Source organism: Gigantopelta aegis, chromosome 5, assembly GCF_016097555.1.
Source record: "Gigantopelta aegis isolate Gae_Host chromosome 5, Gae_host_genome, whole genome shotgun sequence".
Classification (NCBI taxonomy): domain Eukaryota; kingdom Metazoa; phylum Mollusca; class Gastropoda; order Neomphalida; family Peltospiridae; genus Gigantopelta; species Gigantopelta aegis.
Window position 1 is genome coordinate 28208510 of NC_054703.1, and position 10489 is coordinate 28218998.

General features: G+C 37.2%; 1 protein-coding gene across 1 annotated transcript; it reads left to right on the forward strand.

Moving 5' to 3' along the window:
* Nucleotides 1–507: 507 nt before the first annotated feature.
* On the forward strand, nt 508–6327 carry LOC121373055 (protein mono-ADP-ribosyltransferase PARP14-like). The gene is made up of 3 exons (XM_041499497.1): nt 508–717; nt 4209–4436; nt 6024–6327. The coding sequence occupies exons 1-3, from the start codon at nt 508–510 to the stop codon at nt 6267–6269; spliced, it is 684 nt and encodes a 227-aa protein (XP_041355431.1). The 3' UTR covers nt 6270–6327.
* Nucleotides 6328–10489: the final 4162 nt, after the last annotated feature.

Here is a 10489-nt window from a genome sequence, read left to right on the forward strand (position 1 = left end):
TGTCAGTATAGTTTCCTATCATTTAAGTTCCAAGGACCATAACTCTATGAACAAATGAGTAAATTATACATGAAAGTCATACTGGATATGTAACAGTGCATGATAAAACGTCAGCTTAATATCTTGAGGCATTGCAGAAAAAGCCCAGAAACGGCATTTGCATATCTTCTAAGTTCTAGTGTCATAAATCTGTAAATATCGCCATGGGTATATCGCCATGAAAGTCAAGCTTGACCTGTAAGAGTACACGGTAAAGCTATAGACAAAATTCCAAGCTCAATATCTTGAGGTATTGCGAAACAAATGTACTACTCACTAAAATGTCACTAAAATCGTTCATTTGTTTATTTTGAGATAACACCCTAAAGATTGTTACTGAATTTCATGATTCAGTTTAGGTTTATTACTGTGGAAAAGCGAAGAATAAGAAGAAAACAAACTTCATCATAGTCCTTTCCCACTCATGGAAAATATAATGTATTCCACTGTGTTTAGCTAATGAAGACAATGGCGATGTCCTGTTTTGAAAAGGCAGAGGAAGACCGGCATACCTCCATTGCGTTTACCACAGAAAATATGGTAATACTCCAGTTTTATCCCCCTGATATGGTGGCCAGAGTGTTGTTTGAAACAATCATCAAATTTGCAGAAACAAATCCAGTCTATCTTCAGAAAGTTGTTCTCGTTGCTTCCCCTCCTGCAAAAGCTTTGTTTAAGGTAGGTGTGATCGAAATTAAAAAAATATATATATACAGTGGGATAGTTACATATTACAATGTCTTACAAAACAACGGGGGGGGGGGGGGGGGGGGGGGGGGATATTTGGAATTTTGATTCCATAATTGCACAATATATAATAACAAAGAAACCAAACCATGAGGAATTGTATTATGTTTGGTTCACACACACGTACGCACGCACATACACACACACACACACATATATGTATGTATGTATGTATGTATGTATATATTGGTGTGTGTGTGTCTATATATATATATATATATATATATATATATATACATACATGTGTGTGTGTGTGTGTGTGTGTGTGTGTGTGTGTGTGTGATTCGTCACGAGTGTTTTTTAATATGGAAAATATCAACCGAGTCATTGTTAATCGGTATTTGTACTATGATGAATTGTATTACGTTTGGTTCACACACACGCACGCATGCACGCACACACACATACATAATTATGTATGTATGTATGTACGTACATACGTACGTACGTATGTATGTATGTATATATGTATGTATTATGTACGTGGTGTGTGTGTGTGTATGTGTATATATATATATATATATATATATATATATATATATATATGTGTGTGTGTGTGTGTGTGTGTGTGTGTGTGTGTGTGTGTGTTTAATATGGAAAATATCAACCGAGTCTACGACAATCGGTATTTGTTGAGGCCCTGGACTGGACGAGGTTGATGTTTTTTTAATATGAAAATATGAGTTGCGAATTCTGTTTATCCTATAACACTTCTAAAATAACATTTTAATTCAATTTTTAGTAAACCACAGTACTAAAGTCGCCGCCATCGGTGATATGACGTCATCACGATTAGCACAAATTAGTTTGACGTCACGCATTTTAACTAAAGCTTTGAAAACGTTACGCTGAGGTACACAGGTCTTGTTGGCTTCTAAGCAAATGACTCATCCTCAGCAACGCATTACCTAGAGACCTTGTAAATTTGCATACTACTTATTAACATGGGTAAGTTTGGATATATATATATATATATATATATATATATAGGGTATATATAAACTAAAAGTATCACATGGGTTTATGGCATGGATATCATGGGTAAGTTTTGGATATATATATATATATATATATATATATATATATATATACTTTTTATTTAACAAACTAGATATAGATATAGATATAGATATAGATATATATATGTTCTATATAAATCAAATATTTGTGTGTGGTATGTGTATGGTGTATGTGTATGTGTATGTGTATACATGTACTAACATAGTATATATAGTGTGTATCGTTCCAGCCCGTGCACCACGACTGGTATATCAAAGGCCGTGGTATGTGCTACCCTGTATGTTGGATGGTGCATATAAAAGATCCCTTGCTGCTAATCGAAAAGAGTAACCCATGAAGTGGCGACAGCGGGTTTCCTCTCTCAATAAATGTGTGGTCGTTAACCATATGTCAGACGCCATATAACCGTAAAATAAATGTGTTGAGTGCGTCGTTCAATAAAACATTTCTTTCTTTCTTTCTCTTAGTATTTTCTACAGCGCATACCCTCAGAATGGCAAATACATGTGAAATAGAGATAGTGCATGCATTATAGTTCTTGTTAAGAAGGATCATAATGTTTAGCCGTTACTATTCATTATATTAAAGACGCAAACCCCAACATGAACACTGAGTTTAGTTAATCTAAAACTCTTGAACACATTTTTAATAAAGTTACAAAGACCACAAACACTTCGGATGTACGGAAATGGATAATTTCACCAATAAAATATAATTAAAATATGATTTCAGTTATCAAAAAAAAGAAAAAGAGAGAAAAAAAGAGACTCTAACGGTGACAAATATACATTAGTGTTACATTTATCAAACGTATTCACATTGTTTTCGGGTCGGGACGTAACCCAGTGGTAAAGCGCTCGATTGATGCGCGGTCGGTCTACGATAGATCCCCGTCTGTGGACCCATTGGGTTATTTCTCGTTCCAGCCAGTGCTCATCAACTGGTGTAATAAAGGCCGTGATATGTACTATCGTGTCTGTGGGATGGTGCATATAAAAGATCCCTTGCTGCTAATCGAAAAGAGTAGCCCATGAAGTGGCGACAGCGGGTTTCCTCTCAATATCTGTGTTGTTCTTAACCATATGTCTGACGCCATATAACCGTAAATAAAATGTGTTCAGTGTGTCGTTAAATAAAACATTTCCTTCCTTCCTTCCTTCACATTGTTTTGCTCATTTTTCAGGTCGGATACGAAGACCTGGTGTGTCCTATATTGTTGATGATCTCCTCATGCAACATGTAAGATAATAGAATTTACAGATTGTCTGTTACTTCTTTGAAACCATGGGTAAATGGATGAACGAATAAATGAATGAATACACCCCAGTATGACACAACAATGAGTAGAGAAAAGCACAAAGTATATCTGAGCAAACTGTCTAAATCGACATACACGAGACTGGCAGAAGACCCCCACCCCCCGCAATTTTCATTACGTTTCACCTTAAGACAAAGTTAAAGTTTCTTTAACGACACCACTAGAGCACTCATGTATTAATCATCGGCTATTGGATGTCAGACATCTAGTAATTTTGACTTATAATCTTAGAGGAAACCCGCTACATTGTTTCATTAGAAGCAGAGGATCGTGTATATGCACCATCCCACATACAGGATAGCACATACCACATACTTTGATATACCAGTCGTGATACACTAGCTGCAACGAGAACTAGCCTAATGGGCCCACCAACTGAGATTGATTCTAGACTGACCGTACATCAAGCGTTCGCTTTACTTTCTGAACTACGTCCCACTCACATTAAAACAAAATCGTTGAATACAAATTTCAAATTGCGAATGACTACAGCATACACACCACCACTGGACATGGATAAGTGGGAAGGAAGGAAGGTAATATTTTATTTATTGACGTACTCATCACATTTTTTTACGGTTATATGGCGTCAGACATATGGTTAACGACCACACAGATATTGAGGTAGGAAACCCGCTGTCTCCACTTCATGGGCTACTCTTCTCGATTAGCAGCAAGAGATCTTTTATATGCACCATCCCACAGACAGGATAGCACATACCACAGCCTTTGATGTACCAGTCGTGGTGCACTGGCTGGGGCAAGAAATGACCCAATGGGCCCACCGACGGGGATCGATCCCAAACCAACCGCGCATCAAGCGAGCGCTTTACCACTGGGTTGCGTCCCGCCCCTGGATAAGTGGGATGCAGACGCAATGTGTATTGGTCAGATTAACCACACCATGAAAAATATGTATTCACGTAGCAGCTACACAATTTAAACTATCCAGTTACATGATCGTCCAGTTATTGCTGGATTGGTTAATGAATTCGCTAACAACAAATAGTCAGAATGATTTTCATTAATCACTTGGGATAGAGCAGAATATATTTGTTGATTTTTATTAATATACTTGTTATAGGTTGATGTCATCGTGAATTCCACCGGGAATAGATTAAATCTCAGCGAGGGACCAATAAGCAAGATAATACTAGAAGCGGCTGGGTCAAGTATTCAGGAGGAATGCAAAAATAATTACCCGAATGGGATTGAAAGCTGGGGCGTGGCTGTCACAAGTGGAGGCAATATAACTTGCAAGCAGATTTATCACATATGCCTCGTTCGTTCCGAATGGTCATCCGTTAAACAGGTTGTTAATAATGAATTATTATGTTCTCACACCGAGTATAACATGTTATACATCTTCATGTTACATTGACCTTAGTTCCAGTTCAGTTGCAAATGTTTCTTTGTTTGTAGCTATACTTTAAGCAAGATTCTTAATAAATGTGGCAAATTGTATTTGTCAATCGTAACAGATAAAACCGTATTCCATGACGTAAATAGTATATCTGCACAAAGTCATGATTGCTTCCATGATCCTCCATCAGATGTTCATTCTTAGGAGGAGAATAGAATAGATGTTTAATGACACCCCAGTATGAAAAATACATCGGCTATTTATTAGGTGTCAAACTATTGTAAATGCAAACATAATGTGATGATAACCATCATTATAAAACTTCGAAGAGTTAAATGAAAACACAGTGTAAAGAACTGTGTAAAAATACAAATATTCCTTAGGAGGAGCGTCACACCCCTAGGATATCCATAACAGGATGTTTTAGCCTGTACGAGGACTGCCACTTCTACGACTAGCTTAGAGCTGTGTTAAACAGCAACTGATAATGTGAGCTTTGAAGACGGTGTCTTAATACAGATGAGCTTGTGCAGTACTAGATGATTTTGTAGATTATTAAAGAAGCCAGTTAAAACAGGTGGTTGATTCATACAGGTCATGTTTTGTTACTTTGAATTGTTTGTGTAACAAGTTAGTTAGCGTCTAAAGACATGAATGAATGAATGAATGGATGTTTAACGACACCCCAGCACGAAAAATACATCGGCTATTGGGTGTCAAACTATGGTAATGCAAATAAATAAAGTGATGATCAACATCAACATAAAAATTCAAGGTTTAAACAAAAACAGTGTAAAGAACTGTGCAAAAATACAAATACAAATATCACAGAATTTTACGGACACCGAATTTTACTCTAAACTTCAATTTGTGCTGTATTGGCCATTCTCAAAGAGAATGTTACACCCCTGCACCACGGTGAGGTTACAGCACGCGCAGGGGCTAAAGACATGATGTTGTTCTATTCATAATAGGTCATTTTGTACTACATATTGTACGTCAGACTTTGGAGAATAGTCAGATGGCTTTTTAAAAACGTTAACGTTTGTTTTGCTTAACGATTTATTTGTCATAGGTTATTGGATGTCAAACATTTGGTATTTCTAGCACGTAGTCGTAGAACCTGCTACATGTTTTTCCATTAGTAGCATGGGAGGTTATATGCATCAAATCACATATTGGATAGAACATTCCATGGCCTTTGATATACTAGTCGTAGTGCACTGGCTGGAATGGGACATGGCCTCTTAAGTCAAGTAGTTGTTAAGAAAACAATTTTATTTCTACCAGAGTTTGTATGTTAGATTTTAAGAAATAATCAACCGGCCTTAAGAGACAGGTGACTATTTTGTATTACAGTTTGTATTCAAATTAGTGTTCAAATTATTTTGGTGGCGAAATACTTTCATTTCTGTCGTGAATTATTTCTTGTTCAGATTATTGTTAACAATATTTTATTCAAATTGATATAAATTAAAGAATTGCTGAAGTTGCCCAAAAATAATATTTTAAAAAATTGTTCATAATTAATTTCAGAAATACAAAGACATCATCAACTATTTGTTGGAAACAGCTGACTCTACAGGCCACACGTCAATAGCATTTCCTGTTCTGGGAACTGGACTGATCCAGTACCCAAATGATCAAGTGGCAAAAAGCCTCTTTGAAACAGCCATGGCATTTCAAGGAAATCATCTAAAAACCATCCTTTTTGTTGTGCACCCAAAAGATTTTGCTAATCGAAAGGTAAATTGTAGTATGTATGCAGTGACAGATAATTGAAATTTGTTTTAACGATAACACTAGACCATATTGATATGTTAATCATCAGCTTTTGGGTGTCAAACACTTGGTGATTTTGACATATAGTCATAGAGAGGAAAACTGCAACATTTTCCTATCGTTAGCATGCGATCTTTTATATGCACCATCCCTCAAATATGATATCACACATACCACAGCCTTTGATATACCAGCCGTGGTGCATTAGAACGAGAAATTGTCACATGTGCTCGTCGACTGAAATCTACCCTAGACCGTCAGCGCATCAGGTGATCGCTTTACCTTTGGGCTCCGTCCCGCATATAAAGTCACATACACGTGCTATTTGAAAAGTTATTTCCAACTGGATGTAATCTGTAATCATTATTGATGTAAAGTTTGTGTAGTGTCTAGAGGAGCACCAAATAATTTGGATATTTTCACTTTCACAGATTTTTACTTTAAGGTGATCCCCCACGTTCAGTTTTATGCTCTAAGATATATATTTGAGTGGATCTACTGGACGCAATTAGTCATTAAAATGTGAAACTATTATTCACCTTTGAATTGTTGGACTTTCTTCAGTTACTAAGCATTCTGACTCCATGCATTCTTCATAGTAAAATCAAATATGTGTGACCGTTATAAAAGTTTTTATTTTCAAATCCATAATTTGTTTTGATCTTTAGAAATGAATATAGATTTCTTCTATTTTTCAGGCATTTCGAAAAGAAGAACAAAATCACACTCAGCTGGAGGAACATGCTCTAGATAAAGGTAATCCAGCTTGATGTACATTATATTTTATAATTTTAAGTGTTGTTTGCTTGGGTCGTTTTCTTTGTTGGTGGAATTAATTCACAGAATAAAGCCTATGTTAGGTACTTTCCTAAGCAAAATTTTCAGTCACACATTTCAAAGAATAAGACTGCTTTCTAAATAATTAGAAACAAGTATAAAACCGATGATGATGATGATGATGATGACGACGACGACGACGACAACGACAACAACATCAACAACAACAACAACAACAACAATAATAATAATAATTGTTTGATGCATTTTTTTGGAGTGGGTAAAAGTAAACGTGTTTATAGCACATTTAAATTAAATTCTCTTTGCATATGCAGCGTGCAGTATTAGCTTGGTCAAAGGTGACATTGCCAACTAAAATGTAAGTAAAAGTACACCCCCCCCCCCCCACCCTAGTATTAAATTTGTTTGACTGATTAGCAATAATTACTACATGCTAAATTATTAAAGTCTACACCTATCTAATAGGGTAAGAAATATATTTAGATCTTTTTCGTCAGTCTAATATGCCCGTATTTAACACGCAATGCACGTCCCCATCGGGAAAGAGCAAACGTTCGTATCGCCCACTTTCAACGACCATAACTTTAGGAAACAGTAAAGCACATTTTCATATCTCCAAAGTTCAAGGGCCATATCCTGTTAAAATGTGTAAATCACCAAGAATTACCACATTCAGCTCAATACATAGCATTGTGAAACAGGTTTGGAAAACTATATGACACAGACAGACAGACGGAGATGAAACCTAAAGCCCCCCCCCCCCCCCCCCCCCCCCCGATTGTCCCAGTAGGGGACTAATTAATACTTGGCAATATGAAACAAAAACAAAGCCTTTCTACTCTGTTGCTTAATGTTATAGCTTATATCGCTGTTCTATCAGCACAAAACAATCCCAACCCCCCCCCCCCCCCCCCCACCAACCCCAGAGCATAACCTTTGTTTAGATCCACAAATATGTGTTTGTTTATGAATCTGAATGATGCAGGTATAACCTGTAACACGTACTGAACTCCACTCAAAATACACCAGTCAGATTTGAAAGTTTCAAAAGATGTGTTAAATAGAGTATTTTTAATATGGAAAATATCAACCGAGTCTTGGTTAATCTGTATTTGCCGAGGCTCTGCCGAGACAATTACCGATAAACTAGACTAGATTGATATTTTACATATTAAAAAACACGAGTAGCGAATTTTATTTATCCTATAACACTTCTAAAATAACATTTTAATTAAATGTTTAGCAAATCACAGTACTAAAGTCGCCGCCATCGGTAATATAATGTCATCACGATTAGCACAAATTAGTTTTACGTCACGCATTTTAACTAAATCTTTGAAAACATTATGCTCAGGTATACAGCTCTTGTTAGTTTGTAAACAAATGACCCATCCACAGCAAAACATTACATAGAGACCTTGCAAATTTGCATACCATTATTAACCGGGTTAATACACTACAGTATGACATGGGTTTATGACATGGATATCATGTGTAAGTTATAGGATAAAATGTAATTCATTTAAATGGTTTTGTCTAACGGAATTGTTTCTGGTTGGCAATAAATAACCCCAATAATTATACACAAGAATTAGAGTTATTGCGTGCTTTATAGCAACCTCGCACAGCTGAAAATTGTGTGGTACGTTTTGAAAGTTTTGCTAATTTCACACAGAAATGTTAAGTAATATATTGATGCCTTCCTTTACTATTGAAACCAATATGAATTCCACATATACCGTATAGCAGCTTGGTCTATGATCGATCCCCGTCTGTAAGACCACTAAGTTATTTCTCATTCCATCCTACTGGTGTAACAAAGACCGTGGTATGTACCGTCTTGTCTGTCGTGTGATGCATACATAAGATCCATTGCAGCTAATTGCAAAGACTAGTCCATTGACTGGAGGCAGTGGATTTCCTCTCTAATTATATCGGTGGCACATAACCATATGCCCTACGCCATATAACTTTAATTGAAACGAATTAAATGAAACATTACTTTCGTTCGTTCTTGTGTTATAGCAACAGGGTTTACGACTGATGGCGTTTAAAAAGTCGATAAAATAATCACTATAGACATATTGGAAAAAAATATTTGATTAATTTGCCATCATGGTACACACAGATATCCACATGCTGAATGGACTCCTTGAGGAAATTAGTTTGTGAGTTAAAACGTTTCGAAGATTGTGCTTCATTCAACTTGAGAACGTAAAATGGTGATTTTTGTATTTGACTTTTAGGTGGATGTCATTATTAACTCAACAAGTCGAAACCTCGACTCCATGTCGGGATCATTAACAAGAGTTGGCGGCCATACCCTTCTACAGGAATGTAAAACAAAGTATCCAAATGGAATTAAATCTGGCGACATTGCTGTGACTGGAGGGGGAGATCTTAACTGCAGGAATGTTTACCATATTAGACTGGACAAGTGGTCACCAGATGAAAAAACTGTTAATGTATGATAATTTAATACATATTTATAGAATAATGTAAGATATAGTAACATGGACAGCTGACCTGTTACATGGCCTAATAAAATATGATATGTAGAGGATATTTCATGGGGGGGGGGGGGGGGGTATGTCAAGGAGCTATGTGTGAAAACAATATTTTCACGAATTGTGACCGAATCAACACACATTTTTACATAGGTTACAACTAATATTGTGGGTAGAATAATGAAACTTCATTGTGAAAGGTGTTGAGGCCAGCTCATTGTTCTCGAATTTCTCCATTGTTTTTTGCCCGAGTCAGTTGCCTCTGCCCCTGTCCCGCTTAAGGCAGGTGACCGCTGATTACAGATGGTCGCTAGGACAGGTTTGAATATACATATATATATATATATACATATATATATATACTCTTCAAAAGAAGAAACGCAAAACCACATTGTCGTAACATTTGGAGAATTGATTTAATTATTGAATGGTGAGTCCGATAATTACCAAATGTTGCAGGATTGTTCACGATTCACTCTAGTCCATTGTGAGTAAGTGATAGGACACACCACCAAGGTCAAGGTCATCTGGAGTCAATACCGGGTGTGGCCTCCGCGTGTGTTGACAACTGCCTGGCACCGCCTGCCCATTGAAGCAACCAGAGTACGGATGACGTCCCGGGGGATGGTGGCCCACTCGGCCTGCAAGGCTGCTGCCAGCTCGGGCAGGGTCTGGGGCTGTGGTTGTCGCTGTCGGAGGCGTCGGTCCAACTCGTCCCATAGATGCTCAATTGGGTTCAAATCCGGTGATATCGATGGCCAAGGAAGGACATTAATGTTGTTGTTCTGTAGGAAAGCCGTTGTGAGACGTGCTGTGTGAGGCCTGGCGTTGTCATGTTGGAACACTGCGTTGGCGTTGGCCATAACTGGAACGATGTGGTGCCGGAGGATCTGGTCAATGTAGCCCTGTGCATTC

Excerpts from the sequence above, each read along its gene's own strand:
- LOC121373055 (XM_041499497.1), top strand. The coding sequence starts at position 508 with ATGGCGATGTCCTGTTTTGAAAAGGCAGAGGAAGACCGGCATACCTCC. Across the intron at positions 718-4,208 it reads CTGCAAAAGCTTTGTTTAAG|GTTGATGTCATCGTGAATTC; the intron begins GTAGGTGTGATC and ends TACTTGTTATAG. Across the intron at positions 4,437-6,023 it reads AATGGTCATCCGTTAAACAG|AAATACAAAGACATCATCAA; the intron begins GTTGTTAATAAT and ends AATTAATTTCAG.